General features: G+C 57.9%; 3 protein-coding genes and 1 non-coding gene across 8 annotated transcripts in view; 2 read left to right on the top strand and 2 right to left on the bottom strand.

Annotated features, from left to right (window-relative positions):
- Positions 1–1,585: 1,585 nt before the first annotated feature.
- DNAJC30 (DnaJ heat shock protein family (Hsp40) member C30) lies at positions 1,586–3,938 on the bottom strand. Its single transcript, XM_086859189.1, has one exon. It carries the CDS (start codon positions 3,936–3,938, stop codon positions 3,309–3,311), a length of 630 nt encoding a protein of 209 aa, XP_086715315.1. The 3' UTR covers positions 1,586–3,308.
- BUD23 (BUD23 rRNA methyltransferase and ribosome maturation factor) lies at positions 3,570–9,616 on the top strand. 4 transcript variants are annotated; one of them, XM_086859186.1, is made up of 12 exons: positions 3,570–4,095; positions 4,187–4,224; positions 4,510–4,605; positions 4,799–4,881; positions 4,962–5,058; positions 6,042–6,138; positions 6,507–6,557; positions 7,108–7,193; positions 7,420–7,465; positions 7,998–8,056; positions 9,018–9,107; positions 9,242–9,616. In XM_086859186.1, exons 1-12 carry the CDS (start codon positions 4,048–4,050, stop codon positions 9,294–9,296), a joined length of 846 nt encoding a protein of 281 aa, XP_086715312.1. In that variant the 5' UTR covers positions 3,570–4,047; the 3' UTR covers positions 9,297–9,616. The 4 variants fall into 4 exon arrangements, 3 of the variants coding, with proteins under 3 accessions (XP_086715312.1, XP_086715313.1, XP_086715314.1); XR_015278442.1 differs by having other exon boundaries at positions 3,998–4,095; positions 7,420–7,555; XM_086859187.1 differs by lacking the exon at positions 4,510–4,605 and having other exon boundaries at positions 4,004–4,095.
- LOC111937992 (small Cajal body-specific RNA 20) lies at positions 8,459–8,591 on the top strand. Its single transcript, XR_002868826.1, has one exon.
- A 291-nt stretch (positions 9,617–9,907) lies between the features above and the next one.
- Positions 9,908–18,020, bottom strand: part of STX1A (syntaxin 1A) — a 47,848-nt gene continuing 39,735 nt past the window's right edge. Inside the window, exons 7-10 of one of the 2 annotated variants that reach the window (XR_015278441.1) lie at positions 15,757–15,830; positions 14,936–15,521; positions 13,693–13,909; positions 9,908–13,060 (exon numbers count right to left, since the gene is read on the bottom strand). Coding sequence is in view for 1 of the 2 variants with exons in the window: in XM_086859184.1 (XP_086715310.1) it covers positions 12,983–13,060; positions 13,693–13,803; positions 15,384–15,521; positions 15,757–15,830 (401 nt within the window). In the remaining variant the exon portion in view is untranslated. The remainder of the gene's footprint in view (positions 13,061–13,692; positions 13,910–14,935; positions 15,522–15,756; positions 15,831–18,020) is intronic. The other variant, XM_086859184.1, reaches the window with a different exon arrangement.

Below are 18,020 nucleotides of genomic sequence, written 5' to 3'. Positions count from 1 at the left end.
GACCAGCCAGGAAGGGGGTGCCATGTGCCCCAGCTGGGGCCCCCGGAGCAGGCACCAGGGCTGGTGAGGGAGTTCTATTAACAATTAACTCTATTAACCAAGGAGTGGCCGCAGGGGATGCTGCTTAAGGGAGGAGGAGCTGCCCCCCCATCCTCGGGTGCTGCCAACCGTAGCAGCCCTTCCCTGGGAGGGCAGAGTCTGCCCACAAAGAACTGGGGCTGTTCCAGGGGCTGTCCCCTCATCCCAATCCCTGCCAGACCAGCCTCTTTTGGAGGCTGATGGCCACCCCTTACTGCTGCTCCCCCAGCCCGCAGCTCACTGTTCCTCATCTGCCCAGCCCAGCAGGCACGAAGATCTGCCAGCAGCCAGGTTTGACCCTTCCTTTCCAGGAGGAGACCCTGATGAGGCACTGAGACCCCACACTCCCAGCTGAGGGGAACAGCTAAGCACCCCAAACCTGCAGTTATGGGATGTCAGCCCATGAAAATTCAACACTGAGGCCATCAGGCTTCATCCAGCTTGTTTAAGTTTCCCTGGAGCGTTAAATTTCCTAGTTTGTCACAGTATCAAATTACCAAGTTACTGTTAACTACTCAGATCTTGGTGCATCCCTTTGATGTTTGTTGCCAGTGATTTAAGGGTGGGAAAGAGCAACACCAAAGAACCCAGAAAACCCCCTGGGGTGAAGGTGCGGGGTAGAGCAGTCCAGGCTTGGATGGCTGAGGCTTCAGCACCAACTCATCCTCCTTTTGGTGATACACAGCTGGCAAAACCTGGTGCCAGGGCTAAGAGAGTGAAGGACGAGCATCCAGCAAGGATAGAACACATCACTTGCAGGCAAGGGAAATGTGGAGCCACAGAGCGAGGAAGTGAGGGGTAGGATTTGCTAAAGAGCACAGGGAGTTACTCAGCTTTATCCTCTGCTGATCTTCCAGTCCTGTACAGCTCAGTCCCTGCCACCTCACACTCCTGTCACCATCAGCCCCTGGCATCTACACAGGCTGTGCTCACTGGCTAAAGGAAATCAACACAAAACCCAGTTGCTCCTGGCACCTCTCCATCAGGGAAATAACTGGGGAACAACAGGAATACAATGACACTGTTGACACAAGGAGAAAAAGGGGCAGAACAGTGGTGTGCTGGGAGCTGGCAGTCTGGGCATTTGGACCAGCTCCAGCCACTTTCTGCCTCCTGAAATCCTTCCCAGAGCAGAGGAGCAGTCAGGCCTGACTAGGGTAAAGGTGACACTGGAGAGTTTTAGTGCACCCTCCTCTGTCCAGGCAGGTGAGTGCAGAGCACAGGGGATGTCACCAGAGCACAGCCACCCCTGGGTGTCAGGCAGCACGGAACAGGAGGAGGCTGCTCCTCCTGGCCATGGTGGTCCAGAGAGGCCACCCTGCTCTGCTGACTGCAGGTTGGATGCTCACCCATCCCAGCAAGGGAAACAGAACTCTCCTCCCTGCCCTCTTCTTCACTGGCTGAAGGATGTGAAATACCTGCCTGTCTCTCACCCATTTTCCAGCAAGTGCAAGGAATATTTACCACCCAGCCCCACCAAAAGAAAGATGTGTCATTTTGTCAGCAGTTTATGGTTGGATGTCTTTAATCTTCAAGATATATCGTGGAGACCTGAACAGACCTGAAGAGGGAGAACCAGTAGCAGGAACTGCCCAAAACACCTGTAAGGGTACAGCTAAACAACTGCTCCCTAGTGTCCACTGCTTCCCATGGACATCACTAGCTTTTCCAGTCTGGAAAGTAATGTTTCCTGCCAAATTCTGCCAAAAAAAAAAAAAAAAACACCTCTGATTTTTTGAGTGATTTGGTTTACAGAATGAAGATGAGCATGAAAATGCATCAGCAAGTGCCAGAGCCACAAGTGCACAGAGACTTTCCCTCCGCAGCCAGAGAACTCTGGGCTCCTGTGTCTCCCACGCTGATGTTTCAGCACTCTAATCCCTGGGACAGACTGGCAGCACTGAAGGGAGGATCCTGCAAAGATCACTCTGCCCCCAGGCTGAGTTCACTCCAAACATGCAGCAGCCTCTAGAGCACAGCTGGAAGTGGCACAAGGCTTTGGAGAGCAGGCAGAGAGCAATCCTGCACAACCAGGAGACATGGTGGTCCCTGCTGTGCCACCGCCTCAGGCTCCCAACAAGATCACAGAAATCCACAGTGGAAAACACAGAGTATCCACTTTTAACATTCTTGTGCTGGGATGAAACACAAGCCAGGATCTGGGTTGTGAGGGAGCAAGGGTTGGGTTCCTGCTCACCCCTCTGACAGCAAACCCAGTCTTTGGCCACTGCCACAAAACTTCTCTCCCTCCAGGTAGCAGCAGCATGGCATGGGTGGACCTTCACCCAGGGAGAGAAAAGTTTCTGGGAAACACAATCTTTAGTTCTTAGAACACTTCAGTAATTAAATAGGCAAATACAGTTGTGCAAATGATGCTGAGATACATGTAAAACACAGAGAACAGCTCTGTGCTCACAGGTGCAACATGGCCAAAAGCCTCAGGGGGAGGGGGCTTGTGTAAAGTTCCTGGCAGGCCCTAGACAGGACAGAGCACTTGAGACACGAAGGTGCTTTAGCTGCACCTCCAGGCAATGTCACACACCGAGCAGGGCATGAGCCACCACGGGCTCGAGTTTCACGTTTCAAGTCTGAATCTAAGATTTCTATACCTGCCATTCTGAGGGGTTGGGACACCAAAAACTCCCCAGAGATGTGGTACATCAGAGGTGTGACAGCACAGAGGTGGCAGGTCTGGAATCAGCAGAGGCACACCTGAGCATGAGTGAGTGCAGCAGCCCTGAACACACACAGCACACACCAGCTCTGACAGCCTTTAATCTCTGCTGTGGCTCACAACAGGCTCCTGGGGCACACCGAGGTCACACAGCTGTGCCAAAGGTGGGGACACATCCCAGTCCAGAGTCCAGGAACTGTGTTTACTTGTCAGGCACTGTGTCTGCAGGTGGCACTGCTGGAGGGGGCACATGAAGAGCGGGCAGAGCTCCTGCAGCACCTCTGCAAGGTCATGCAAGGGGCACAGCAGAGCCCAGCCTGGCCTGTGGACCAGGGCACACAGAGGGTATCCAGAGGTCACATCCTGTGCCAGCCAGGGGCACCGAGTGTCTCAAGGTCACGCTGGCAGAGGGGCCGATGAAGCCTGCTGCTCACATACTGTCCCTGAAGGTCACACTGGCAGAGTTAAATGTCACAGCCTGAACAGCAGATACAGGGTGCCGGCCACCCTCAGCCCCCTGGGGACACCGTGGAGCTGGCTGGGCGCCGCGGGGGCATCACTTGAGGCCGTAGAGGATGGCAACACTGAGGAGAAACAGGAGCCCTATGGAGAGATCGGAGAGCGCCCTAAGCCGTCCGTGTGTGGCGGCCTCCTCCCGCCGGAGGCGCAGCTGCTCCCGCCGCGCCCGCAGCAGCTGCTCCCGCTGCAGCTGCTCCCCGTAGTGCGCGCGGTAGAAGGCGTCGAAGTCGAAGGGCGGCGGGGAGGGCCCCGTGCGGGCGGCGGGGGCGCGGGGCGGCGGCGGGGCGGCGGCGGCGGCAGGGCGGCCCGAGGGCCGGGGCGCGTCACGCAGCTCCTGGGCGCTCAGGAGCCCACGGTCGTACTTGCGGCGCAGCGCGGCGCTGCCCAGCACCCGGTAAGCCTCGCTGACGGCGGCGAAGCGCGCGGCCGCGGCGGCGCTGCCGGCGTTGCGGTCGGGGTGGTACCGGAACGACTGCTCGTAGTACGCCGTCTTGATCTGCGCCGCCGTCGCCGTGGACGGGACACCCAGCACCTCGTAGAGGTCGGAGCGCGGCCGCGGGGCTCCAGCACGGCCGGTCTGCGCGGCTCGGGACGGCGGCGGGGCGCAGCCGGGCCGCGGGGCCGCGGGGAGGAGCCGCCGCAGCCGGCCCAGCACCGCCGGCTCCATGGCGGCCTCAGCGCCCGCCCGCCGCCATGCTGCAGAAGTGACGTAGCGGATACGTGGCCGGCGACACGGTCACGCTGGTCGCCGGGCAGTGACGTCACGCAGGGGCAGCATGGCGGGCAGCGGCCGCCGGCCCGAGCACCGCGGGCCGCCCGAGCTGGTGAGCGGGGCGGGGAGGGGAACCGGGCTCCTCCGGGGCGGCTCCTCCGGGGCTGCCCGGCCTCACCGCCACCGCCGCCCTCTCGTTTCAGTTCTATGACGAGGCCGAGGCGCGGAAGTACACCCACAAGTACGGCGGGACCGGGACTGCGGGGCCTGGCGTGAGGCGCGGTCCCGTCACGGGACGGACACCGGGGGGACCCGCCGGGGATGGGGCTTGGTCCTGGCTGCTGCCGGGAGTGCTGGGACCCTGCTTGAGGGCCTGGGGGGTCCGACCCAGCGGCGGGGCGGGGTTGGAGGGTTCGGGATCGGATCCCGAGCAGAGGCGGGGGGCGCTCGGGGCTCGGATCTGGCGGTGTGGGGCGATGTCGCCGTGGGGCAGCCGCACATCGCCCGCGCTCTGCCTGTGCCTCAGCTCGCGGGTGGTGGAGATCCAGTCGCAGATGTCGGAGCGTGCTGTGGAGCTGCTGGGGCTGCCCGAGGATCGTGCGTGCCTCCTCCTGGACGTGGGGTGAGCGGGGCTCTGCCCGGTGCCATGGCACATGGAGCATCAGGGGTGCACAGGGCAAGGGGGCTCCCACAGCACTAATGTCTAATGTGGGCTGAAGAAGAGCGACAGGCTGCTGTAAAGTTGGGTGTATCTGGTCAGCAGCAGCCTCAGACCAGCCCCATCACCCCAGTGCTTTCCCCCTTCCTCCTTTCAGCTGCGGCTCAGGGCTGAGTGGGGATTACATCTCTGAGGAGGGTCACTACTGGATCGGCATGGACATCAGCCCTGCCATGCTGGGTGAGCACAGCCTCCCCTGGGACCCTCAGAGGCCCCAAAGGTGGGAGCTGATTGCCTGAGCTGTGCTCTGTTGTGTGCAGATGTGGCTGTGGAGCGGGAGGTGGAAGGAGACCTCCTCCTTGCAGATGTGGGTCACGGCATTCCCTTCAGGCCTGGCATGTTTGATGGCTGTATCAGGTGAGTCTGTGCATGGAGCTGAGCTCTCCTGATGCACAGAACAGCACAGTACACATGATACACATCTGGTAAATCACTTTGCTCTGTGCAACTCGGCTCCATCACTCCAGGGCAAACCTTCAGGATTCTGGATAGTAGAAACAGCTTGTGAAAGCTGTTTGTGAAGTGATGCTTGTCCTTTTGTGCTAGTGAGCTAGGAATATTATTGAAGAAAATAAAGTAAAACTGGGAATATTGTCAGGATGGCTGAGACCTGCACCAAGGAGGAGAACAAAGTATGTGGCATTGCTTAGAAAAGTCTGTCCCTGAAACAAGGATTTGATGGTTGGTTTTGGGATGAAGGGGACAGAAGGATTTATCTGCTTAGAGAACAGTTGGGAAGAAGTTGGGAGCTGGTTTAGATTATTTATTGGGAAAACCAGGCAGGGGACACAGCTGAGCTCTCTGATGCTCTTCAGGAACTGTAATGATTGGACTGGGAGTAATGGATTCAAGATGAAAGGGGGAAAATTTAGGTGGGATACACAGAAGAAATTCTTCCCTGTGAGGGTGGTGAGGCCCTGGCAGATTGCCCAGAGCAGCTGTGGATGCACCAGGCCTGGAAGTGTCCAAGGCCAGGGCTTAGAGCAACCTGGGATAGTGGGAGGTGTTCCTGCCCATGGCAGGGGCTGGAACAAGCTGAGCTCCAAGGTCCCTTCCAACCCAAAGCATTCTATCATTCTGTTTGAGCACTTGGACTAAAGGGATGCTTGGTGATGCTTTTGTCCTTTAACTGATGCATTGTGTTAAGTTTTGGCACAGTGAGTCTCCAGAGGGGTTTGTGTAACTGCGAAACAGAAGGCAAAGCAGCACAGAGGAAATTAAATAATTTCCCTGAGGCCCAGCACATGCCTAATGCAGGAATTCAGCTCAAAGGGAGGTGGCAAGCTTTGTGAAGGAACCAATAACTCTGTGTCCTGTGGGGGTCTTATTTTCCTTCTCAGCATTTCTGCAGTGCAGTGGCTCTGTAACGCTGACAAGAAATCACACAGCCCCCCCAAACGCCTCTACAGATTCTTCTCCACTCTTTACACTGCCCTGGTAAGTGCCACCCTCTACCAGCCAGGTCTCTGCTGCTCTTATGTCTTTGCTGGTGCTTTTTAGCAAGATGTTTCTTGGTTGGTTTAAGTAAGTGCTGCTGTGAAGTGGGACTGGCAGGAGCACCCAGTGCTTGCCTTCTTGCCTGGTGCTGCTTCTCACCAAGGTTGGACTTGGTGGTCTTTTCCAAACTTAACAGTTCCATGATTCTGTGCTACCTGGTGTTCCCCCTGTGCCTCACTGGCTGAGCAGCTCTCCTGGGAGCCTTGTCCTGGAGGTTTTGGGTGGGAGGCAGCTCGTGTCTGGGATGGGGTGACCCAGAGGGGTTACCTGCACTGAGACAGGTGTGTGAGCAGCTTTATTTCCTGCAGGCCCGAGGATCCCGAGCTGTGCTGCAGTTGTACCCTGAGAACTCAGAGCAGGTACAGCCCATCAATCACTTGGGAAGGGCTACAGGCAGAGAAATCATTCACTGTTTGGGGTGTGAATGCATTATGTTCTTCCACATCAAGTCTGTGTCCCTGTCCTGCTTGCTACTTGTAAAGCTCTTCAAGAGACAAAAAAGTAACATGTAAGGAGGATACCTTGTGCAATTTCTGTTGTTTCATACATTGTCTTGGGCTGAGTCTTAAAATTAAAGTGGCAGGACACGATGTGAATGTGGGTTTGAAGACTGGCTGTAGTCATCAGCACTGCACTTTAACTCAGGTCTGGAAAATCCAGCCCAGCATCTCTCTCCTGGAGTCCACTCTGCCAGCTCAGCCAGGCTAGACTGAGGAGCAGGGAGAACCAACACAGGCAGGGAATTGGTGTCTCTGGTACTGCAGAACCAGGAGATAGGTGCAGAGCTTAGGAGGAGGAGGAGCAGTCTGTCCTGGGAATGCCCAACCAGGTGTGGTCCTTGGGCTTTCCTGGGGAATGACTGCTAATTAACCTTGCTAATAATGAACCTTGCACCTGCTGCTTTTCCAGCTGGAGCTCATCACAGCCCAAGCCATGAGAGCTGGATTTACTGGGGGAATGGTGGTTGATTACCCCAACAGCGCCAAAGCCAAGAAGTGAGTCCTGGATCCCTGTGTGTGTTTGGGGTGAAGCCTGGGTTTAGCAGTGATTTTTCTTTTTCTTTCCCCCATGTTTTTTGTCTTTCCCCCTGAGCTGTTCTCTCTTGCATTATACAGTCCTGGTAAAGCTTAGATCTGACTCTGTTATAAACCATCTCAGTCTTGCCTGGAGGCTGAGACTCGCTGCATCCCACGTTTGTGCTCCTTTTTCTTGTTCTTTCAGGTTCTTCCTTTGTCTCTTTGTTGGGACCTCTGGCACATTACCAAAGGTGAGGGTGTCCATGAGGCAGCAGAGCTGCTCTTCTGGTGCTGGATGATGTGGGAGAGCTGTGGGCAGTGTGGGAGCACTGTGAGTGCAGGTGTGACTTCATTGATACATTCTCTGCCAGTCACCCAAGCCCTGCTCTCTTATAATCACAGGCTGGTTTGGGTTGAGAGGGAGCTTAAAGCTCATCTTGTTCCACCCCCCTGCCATAGGTGGAGACACCAGGTTGCTCCAAGCCCTGTCCAACCTGCATCAACTTACAGGGATGGTGCATCCACAGCTTCTCTGGGTAACCTGTGTCAGGGCCTCACCACCCCCACAGGGGAGAATTTCTTCCAATATCCAATCTAACCCTTCCCCGTTTAAAGCCATTCTTCTGACATCTGCTTTTTTTTTTTGCCATGATTTTTGGAAGACCATTTTGTTCCTGCTCTTCCTTCCCCTTGCAGATCCCTGCATTCCCCTTAGTTTTGATGGGCTGACTAAAGCTGTGCTTGGTCCAGAGGAGAACACAACTTCCCAATTTTGCTTTCCAGGCCCTTGGTACCGAGTGTGCCAATGAAGAGCTGCACCAGGCAAAGTTCACCAATGAGAGGTATCGTGTGGTGGTGAGGCTGCAGGTTCTCCCCAACAAGCACTGGGGGGCTTTGAGGGCTGAGTTTTACTGGGGACCACACTGCTGCTGTGTCAGAAGCAATGGGAGGGGAAGGACAGGACTCACAGCAGCCCAGGAGATAGCTGCTTTATCTTCCCAAGAGCCTGATCATAGGGAACAAAACTAGTGAGTTCCCAGGGTTCTTCCACGGGGCTGTAGGTGCTTACCCTAGAGCTTTCTGTCCAGCACTAGGCTCTCCAGCTGGGACCAGTGGTGTTGGAGAAGGAATGTTTACAGGGCTTGTGGAGGCAGGCTGCTGTGCCTGAGTCCTCACATCTTCCTCCTCCTGCCCAAGTCTTTGCTCAGCTCTGCTTTGCTGTGGCCTGGGGATTTCTGCTGCTGGTCTCTTCCCACAGCAGTGGTGCAGGGAGGAGCCCCTCTTGCAGCCAGTGGGAGAGACAAAATAAAAAGCAGAGGAGAGTCGTCGTGGCTGCCAGGAGCTTGTGGCTGACATGTTTTCCTGCCTCTTACATTGCTGTTCTCTGCTCACTTAGTCTAAGGAGCATCTGGTCTTGGAGGGCAGTAGCAGAGCTGGGAACTTTTTAGGAAGCCTGACTGCCTTGTTTGGAGTAGAGCAGACAAGGGGAAGGTGGTTGTGCCTGAGCCTGTAATCCCCTGAGATCCCAGAGTGCAGCATGCTGCTGGTGTGGCAGCATGTGATCAGAACCTGTGGCATGTTCACAGGTCAGGATCCCTCAGCTCTGAGCCAGGGCTGGAATCAGCCTCCCTCTCCAGTGTGTCTGGAGTTTGGACACCTGCTCCAATGCAAGCCTCTTGCCCAGGGGTAGTGGGAGGGAAACTCACTGCTTTTGTGATCCAGTTCAGGGTGAAAATCCTCTAGGACAGAATTGTGCCCCCCACACCTCAGCTCCTCTCCAGCTGCTGTCCACTTTCCCCACAGGACACGGTTCAGGAATGTCAAGGGCAAGTCTGTGAAGAAAAGCCGGGACTGGATCCTGGAGAAGAAGGAGCGTAGACGGCGCCAGGGCAAGTGAGTTCAGCTGAGTCCTGCCTCAGAGGCTGGACTGGCCTGCTGTCACCTGTCTAAACTGCCACAAACCTGCTCCCTTGGCCTGCCCAAGTGACCTGCAGGTGGTGCTGAGCTGTTCCCTGCTTTTCCCACAGGGAGGTGCGAGCAGACACGAAATACACGGGTCGGAAGCGCCGTCCTCACTTCTGAATGGCTCTGGGCACTGCTGGCATGGACAGTGGCATGTGGGTGCCTCCAGCAAGCCTCCTGTGGATGGCAGAGGTGGCACCCCATGCCTGGGACTTGCTGGGACTGGTCATTGTGGCCTTTGAAAGTACAAACTGGCTCAGGTGCTGCCAAACAGCGCAGCTTCCAGCCCTGTTTCCCTGGTGAAGGTGCAGACAGTGCTCTGGCCACTTGGGTGTCTGCAGTGCCATCACTTACCCTTCCCTAGTGCAGTGAGCCAGCTGAGCTCCAGGTGAGCCAGGCCATGATATCCAGTTCCTCACTAAAGAGTCAAAGAGTTGGAAGTGTTTGCTGGTCTCCTGCGTCCTGCCCTCCGTGCTGGGAGTACTGAGGTGGGAGCATGGTACCTCGTGTCCTGCCAGCTTCCCCTCTGCCTGCAGAGGATCCACACTGTCAAGGTGTAGATCTATGAGGACAAAGTTGCTCCTGGCACAGGTGTTATTCCAGTTACTCCTGTTGGTGCTTGGCACCAAGCCCATAGTGTTTGCTTTCGTCCTTCCAGGGTGCTGGGGCTGACTGGACCCCCCCATCACCTCTTCCCTTCCCTTGAAACAATGAGAAGTGCCACCCAGAGCTTTACAGTTACAAATGTTTATTCTACATAAAAATTCCACAAAATGGGAAGCTGTTTTGCACCCAAAGCCTTGGGAGAAGAAAGGAATGCTAGCAGGGAGGGAAAGAGGGAAGGAGAAGAGAGGCAACATACAGTGTCATCCAGCCCAGTGAGACAGAGCAAGCCAGGGTCAAGATCCACATAGAAAACAAGGACACTTAGCTCACAGTACAGCAACAGTAGAACTCCACGGGGGGCTCGGAAAGCCTTCAAGTACATTAATTACAAAAAAAAACAAAACCAATCCCCAGTTCGAGTGCAAGCTGTGCGTGCCCCACACTGCTCATGGAATACTGCATCAACACGCTCCCGGCGTGGGGAGGGCGGGTGGCACTTGGAACAGAGGTGGTGGAACCCAAAGGACAAGCGGGTGCAGGTTGGGGGGGCTGGAAAGAAAAGGTGAAACGTCTTCCCAAAGCACAACCACACTTGGTGATTTGGTCTGTACATGCAACGACAGGTAGGTGAAAAGGAACTCAATGGGGCTTCCCGTAGTGCAGGGGTAATTATTGCACCAAAACACCCTCCCCTCACAGCGAGGACAGTGTGAGCCTGCCTGTGGGGCAGCTGTTCCTCATCTCCCTTGCTTTGGAGCCCAGCGCTGCTGCTGCCCACAGGATCCACCCAGCAAAGTGCCAGTGGCCCTGACTGGCCCCGTCCGACTCGTGCTGCTGTGGGGGCTGCTGGCAGTGGTGGTGCCAACAAGGAGCAAGGGCCAAGAATTCCCCCCAGTGCAGTTCCTGGCCTTGTGCCTTGACAGGGTGCCACAGCCCTGATGTCAGGTGAGCTTGTGCCACTAAAGCCGCTGCCTGGAAGAAAAAGAAGTCACCTTGTGCTAGCAGTGGGCATGGCTGCAGGGCAGGAGCATGGCTGCAGGGCAGGAGCCTGGCAGGAGGGTTTTCCTGCCTGCCCAGTGTTATTGCTTCCTGGAGGGGCCCCGGGGCTCTTGCTGGCCTGGCAGAGCAAGCGTGGATGGCAGTGGCAGGGAGCTGCTGAGGGACAGAAGCATGGCTACTCCCTTTTCCTGCAGCCAGACGTGTCCCCCTGGAGCAGAGACCCTGCCCTTGCCTGCCTCCCACCCCTGCCTGCACGGTCCTGGTGCCCCAAGCCCTTCAGTGCACGCAGGCTGCAGTGCTGGAGCTCACGTGGCTCGGTGTGGGACTGTGAAAGAAGGGGGCTCTGCTCTGGGGTGTTCCCGTGGCTGCACCCTGAGGGGCTTGGGCTGGGCAGTGTGGGGAACCAGGCTGGACCCACTTCCCAAGGGCAGCTGCATGCAACAAGGGGCTGTGGGGGGGACCTCGGGTAACAGTGGCAGAGGAGAAGCTGTGTCAGGGCTGCTGCTGGGCAGGGCTGGCCCTGGGGGAGGCAGCACTCTGGGGCTGCAGCCACTGCCTTTCCCCTGCACCCAGGGGCACCACACAGCCAGTGCCTGAGCCACAGCACCTGCCCTGGTGCTGGTGGGAGCTGGGAGGTGATGCTGCCCGAGGCTGGAATACTGGCTGCCATCCAGGGTCCCTTTTCTGCTACCAGCACCTGCCAGCCAGCCCCTGTCCCAGTGTGGCAGCGAGCCCAGCCTGCCTTGGGACTCCTCTGTGGTGCTGTGGCATGTGCACAGGCCAGCCAGAGCCCTGGGGTCTCCAGAGGAAGGTGAGGGCAGAGCCCTGTCCCTAGCCTGAGGGAAACAAGCAATGACTCCCCTGAGCTGCCAATGGGCTTGGGCCCCACAGCAGCTGCATCTGTGTTGTGGGCACAGCACAGGACCCCCAGGTTGTCCCACAGCACCCCTCTGAGAGCAGGTGCCTCACTGGATGGCTGGGCAGAAGGGCAGGTGCCAGGAGCAGCAGGATGCCAGGAGGTGGCAAACAGGCAGTCAGGCACTGGCCTGTTCACAACCAGACTGGGTACAGGAGGAGGAGGAGGAGGAGGAGGAGGAGGAAGGCTCCTCTTCCTCACCTGCAGGGGGCTGGATGCAGCAAGGGCTGCTCCTGGGACCACAACAGGAGAAAGCCCAGCTGCTTCTAACCCCCGGCCATGGGTGTGAAAAAGCAAGGCTGGAGCAGCCCTGCTTGCAGGTGGGTGCTGCCAGGGGCTGTGGACATCAGCAACAGCCCCAAACCCTGGTGGGCAGAGTCCTGGCCTGTGGGCAACAGGAGCCAGGACCACCGTGTGCCAGGGCTGAGAGCACTGCAATGAGGGTGTGGTGCAGCATGAGCAGCAAATTCACTGGCCTCAGACTATCCATGCCATCCTGCCCAGTCAGGCCAGCACCCAGGAGCAGCACTAGCCCTCACGTGCCCTATTCCTGTCCCCAGGCAACTGTGATGGCCCCAAGCAGCAGCCCCTTATTCCACAGTGCTCCATCAGGCACCCACCAGCTGCAGTGGCACATCCAGCCTTTGGCATCCTGCTGGGGTGAGGGCTCATGGAGGGAGGGGACAGCCCTGCCACCGGAGGAGTGGCAGGGATGGAGCCCCAGAGCCAGACACAGTCACTGGCCAGGCAGGGCTGGGCAGAGCGCACCCCTGGGGAAGGGCCCCGAAGAGAAGCAGCCCGAGGGAAGGTGTTTGCAAGCACAGATGCGGCTGACAGACATGAGAGTTGGAGGTGATGGGCAAGCTGGGGAGGTTGACTGGGCACCGTACTCCCAAGGACCCCTAACACCCACCAGCGGTCCCTCCTCCTCAGCTGTCACTAACACTGCCCATCACAGGATGAGCAGCAGTGCCCAAAGTCACTTGTGTCTCCCTCCTGGTCCCAGCCAGCCACCCAGCCTGGAGCAGTGATGAGAGCTCGGGTTTCCCCCCCAGGGTCCCCCTTGCGCCCATCACCATCGCTTGCCCCCCGCCTGCGCCCCGGGGCTGGAGCTCCCTCCACACAGACGCACCGCACCGCACACACAGCGTCACAAACAACCATGCATTAGAAACTGAAATGCTGCTGGGAGGCTCCGGGGCTGCGTGGGTTGCTCCGGTGTGGCTGCAGCCCCATGGCACGCGCGGCTCCATCCATCGCACACAAACAGTCCTGTGGGGTGAGTCTAGCCGAAAATGCCGCCGAAGGTGGAGGCGATGACGATGCCCAGGATCACACAGCAGATTATGATCATGATCTTCTTCTGCTCAGGTGTCCCAGTGGAGGCAGGGAGAGAGGGGAGAGGGGATGGTGAGTGTTGGGGCAGGATGGACCCAGGAGTTCAGAACAGCATTTCCTCCCGTTCCCCTTGCCCATGGTGGGCTCTGAGCAGCAGCTTGGGAGCCAGAAGGGCTCTGGCAGTCCTGGGCAGGGAGGGACACCCCTGCTCCTGCCCCAGGCTGACAGAGCTGAGCTGGTGGCCTTTACATCCCCTAGCTGATACAGGACCAGGTGTTGGGAGCAGGACAGACATCTGTGCTCAGAGTCTGAGCTGAACCATGGCCTTTCCCTGTATTTGTTTGCAAGGGATGTGGCTCTCAGAGCATGCCTGGTCCAGGGGTGACCTTGTCCCTTTTCCTCCCCCCAAGCAGCACCCCTGCCCTATGGCTCAGTGTCAGCTTTCACACAGTCTGTGCTGGGAGCTCTGCCTCAGCTGTGCAAGCCTGGGGACCTGGGCTGCTCCCAGGGGCCTGGGGTAACGCAGGCCCCAGGCACCTGCAAAGCTGTGCCAGGCTGCCTGGGGCAAGGCAAGGTGCCAGCCGGGCCCTGTGCCTGGGATGGAGGTGTCAGCAGTGCAGGCAGGGGCAGATGGGCCCAGCCAGGGCCGTGACTCACCCGTCTGGCTTTGCTCTGGTACTTCACCGCTTTTTTGGTGTCGGACACAGCCCGCTCCACATAGTCCACCGAGTGCTCCACGTTGTACTCGATGCGGTCAATCATTTCTCCCTGCAGGAGGAGGACACAGCCCACGCGCCCACGCGCACGCAGACGTGAGCTCCTTCCTGCTCTGCTGCTCCCTGGCTCCGGGTGGATGCTGCCCTGCCCAGCAGCCCTGCATGGAGAGAAGCACCATCAGCTGCCTGTGGGCACTGGGTGTTTCCTGGGCTGTTCTCACTGCATGCCCCATCCCAGAGGATCTCTCTGCACGTCCCAGCAGGGAAACAAGCAAGGGGGAGGGATCAGGGAGTTCCCAGCCCGGTCCTGGCGATGACCTGTCCAATATCTCAGGTGACACCAAAGCCACAACAGGACCTACACCAGCACCACACACATGCTGCTGAAACAGCCGGCAGGGAGCGAGGACAGCACCAGTAGCACCATGAGGGCTGCTCACGAAACCATGCACGTGCAGGGACCAGGGACCACTGCTCTGATCCGCACTGAAGGTGGGAGGGTCCGGAGCAGGGCCAGACCCCTGCCCTGCTCTGACCCTGCTGCAGGGATAGGCTGGGAGGGGGGGCTCCTGTGGGTGTGGGGACTCGGGTTGGGGTGAGCTCCTCCAGCCTTGTTCACCTCCTTTGGCCCCATCCTGACTGGGCAGGGAAACAGCCGTGTCCTGCAGCAGCTGGACAGAGTGGCAGGAGTGGGAGGTTTGAAGCCCCGTGTCCTCCTGCATGGCATGGAGGGAACTGAGGCCACGGGCTCACAGCCAGCAACTCTGCAATGCCTGTTTCTCAACCTAATGCTGGAGAGCACAGGGAGGACAAACCTTGGGGCCCAGGGGTGCTGAGCACTGAGCCCCACCAACTGCTCCCTGTCTTGAGTAAAACTGCTGCTGCTTCTTCCTTACCTGTGCCATGCCTGGGGCAGAGCAGAGCTGCCAGCCCTGCTGCCTGCACGGCACCCCTCTATTCTCAGTGCCAGCAGCTTCTCACCCGCAGGACAATGGTGCTGGTATTCCCCACATTATGGGGAATTATCCTGTCCCCCTGCAGACAGGACAGGCCACCAACCCCAGCGTGCCCTGGTGACCCTTGCCGTCCTGCCCAGCCCAGCGGCACACGAGCAGCAGCCATGCAGGAGCAGCCATGCAGAGCAGAGCATGCAGCACCACGGGGCTCGGCCCGTGGGCCTTTACCTGCCACCGACGTCTCCTCGGGCCATGGCAGCATGGCGGGCAAGAAGGGGGGTCAGCAAAGACACAGGAGCACGTGCCTGGCTGAAGGGACTGGTGCCATGGCTGGAGCACAGCCGAGGGGGCACCCTGAGCTCACCCACCTGGGCCTGGTGCTCCAGGGAAGATGAAGAAACCTCCCCCTGCATGGCAGCCACCCACTGCCCTCCTTCTGAGCCCCTCACTGAACCTCCCACCCCACACACACAGCAGCCCAGCTCTGGGGTGCCAGGCAGGTGGTTCCAGCCCTGGGGAGCCCAGCTCCACCCCTGGGGAGCCATGATGTGGTTCTTCCTCTCAGCACCCACCCAGGGCAGGGGAGCACTGCTCTTCAGTCTCCCCACCCACCACAGGGAGCCCCATCACCCTCCAACCCCTCCAGGGGAGCCCCTGGGCTGCACCATTTCCCCACCTGGCTCTCCACCAGCATGGCCATGTCCATGAACATGTCGTGCAGCTCTCGGATGCTGTTCTCCAGTTTGATGATCTCACTGTGCCGTGTCTCAATCTCATTCAGCGCCTGCTTGGTGATGTTTGAATCCATGATGATCTGCAGAGAAAATCAGGCCTGAGCACCATGCTCAGACCCAGCTCCGATGCTGGGTCTGGGGGCACCAAGAGAGGGATGAGCAGGAGCTACAGAGCCCCTCCAACCACCCCCAGGCAGGTAGCTTGCAGCAGGATGCCGGCATTCAGACTGCTCTAACAGCATCCTCAGGCCAGAGCTGAGCCCCTGTCCCCCCTCCTTCCTGGGCTGTGCTCACTGCTCCTGTGGCAGGGCTTACCCCAGAGGAGAAGATGGCCGGGTTGCCGCTCTCCAGCATGTCCTCCAGCTCCTCGCTGGTGGTGGTCCTGCCAGCTGCAACCACAAACACAGGTCAGCCAAGAGCCCCCTGTCCCCACCACAGGTCCCACAGGGCTCTGCTGGCTCCGTGGTATTTTTCCCAGGAGTGGAACACAGCAAAGCTTTCAGCCCCCAGAGCCTACAGGGCAGTTTGAGGGGCTGCCCTCTGACAGCCTGGCTCTGACACCTCTCATTTTAAACTGCCACTGGGAGCTCTGGCAAACATGAAGCTACTGAGGAGATTTCTCACCTCAAGGCACAGTCCTTGGCTCTGTAATGCCTGGCTGGACAGAGTGAACATCCCTATGGACCAGCTCCCAGGGGATGGGGCAGGAGCTGTTAGGTGTTAGGGTGTGGGGAAAGCTCCCAGGGAAGCTTCTGGTGCTTCAGTCCCAGAGCTCAGCTGACACTGGATGCCAGTTAGTCCAATTCTGCATGCAGATGGTCTATAAATAGGGAAGGTAGCTCAGGGCTGAAGGAGTCCAATGTGCCATGGCCAGATAAGGGCTCAGCTGGGCTCTCCAGGCTGGCAGCATCCCCTGGGCTGGCAGCATCCCTCAGGCTGCACCAGCACCTGCACAGCCACAGCTGGGGCTCACACTGGACACGCTGAGGACAAGGCACCTTTCCAAGGCTGGGATCCTCTGTCTGCAGCTGGCTTTTAAGCTCTTACTAGACATAAATCCATGCAATTCATGGAGAGATGGATGATGCTGTCCTGTCCACCTGTGTGTGAGTGACTGGCCCACTTGGCTGTCACCCAGCTCAGCCAGGTCTGACACTGCCCATGCTGGTATCAGGATGAGAAGGACTCAGCTACAAAACCCTGCCCAGCATATCACAAAGTGCCACCCACCTCCTTGTGCCTCAGCATCTGCACTCAAGATAAATCCCAGGTCATTCCTGAGACCAAAGTGCCACAGGAATCCTAAATAAGCTCTGGAGTGGCCCTGCAGCCAGAGCAGCCCCCAGACTCTCTTGGCTCAGGGTGGGATACAACCACAGCTCATTGTTCTGCACAGCAGTTCACCTGGTCTGGCACAGCAGGGCGTGATGAAATCTCTAGTGCACTCGGATACAGAAGATACTTTACCTTTGTCTCCTTGGTTTTGCACATAACAAAACTGTCCCTAAAACCAAGCAGCATCTGTGCAGCACCTCCACAGCTTCACCTGCACACCCACCATGGTGAGCAGCTCCTCCAAGCACCAAATCCAACTTCTCTGGGAGCAAAACCTAAATGCACTTCATCTCCTCAGAGATGCTCCTGGGTGGACAGCGTGATGCTGATGGTTACTGAGGCACAAGCTCTGGCACACACAGACACAGCAGTGCCTACACAAGGACAAGGGAACAGATCCTAAGAGGCTGTGGGGTGCCCCAGGGGGTGGCTACAGCCCAGGGCACTGACTCTACATCACCAACTCTGCCACTGTCCTACTTGCAGAGCCAGATGTGGTGAGGATGGAGAAACTCGCTGTGTGCTGGAGAGCCTGCCCAGAGCAGCTGAGAAGTTCCTGCTGTCATACTCTGAAAACCTGAGTGATTCACTGGCTTTGCTGTCAGAGCTCCCAGCACTTTCTATCTTTGGACTCCTCAGCAGAAAACGAGAGCTGAGGGTGTTGTGGAGATCTGTGCAGGCGCCACATCCCAGCTGAGCTGTTCCAAGGAGCCTGTGCAGGAGCCCCTGGAGAAGCTGGGGCTGAAGGCACTGGCTGGGACAGCCCAGGCCAAGCAGAGTTCCTGTCCAGGCAGCACTGCAGGTAAAACATTTGTAAGCTGCTCCTTTTGATCAGTCTTTTTGCCAGGAAATATTTTCCACTGTCCTGATGGGGGAATCCAGCCTTGGCAAAGGGCTGTGCTCTGTCCCTCCCCAGCACAGCCCCATCCCACCCCTGCACCTCTTGTGTAGCAATGAGAAATGCACTCATCTGCCACACTCCTCCACACCTCCATCCTGAAGGGAACGAGAGTCCCTTGCTATCAGGAGCTGGGACACCTCCCCTACACCACACATTGCTCCATGGGGACTCCTGAGCCCTTTCCCTGCACCCATCAGGCTCTGTCGGGCACTGACAACCTGGCAGGATGGACACAGCAGACACAAGAAGAACAATAGATCTTGAGAACTTAGGCAGAGCAGCAGAGCCCTCCCAAAATCCAGTAGGAAAACAAGAGGAAGGTTTCCTTCAGGTCTGCTTCCAA

The sequence above is a fragment of the Cyanistes caeruleus genome, chromosome 21, assembly GCF_971803275.1.
Source record: "Cyanistes caeruleus chromosome 21, bCyaCae1.hap1.1, whole genome shotgun sequence".
Lineage (NCBI taxonomy): Eukaryota > Metazoa > Chordata > Aves > Passeriformes > Paridae > Cyanistes > Cyanistes caeruleus.
The sequence above is the reverse complement of the archived record's forward strand: the minus strand, read 5'-3'. Positions and strand labels throughout refer to the sequence as shown.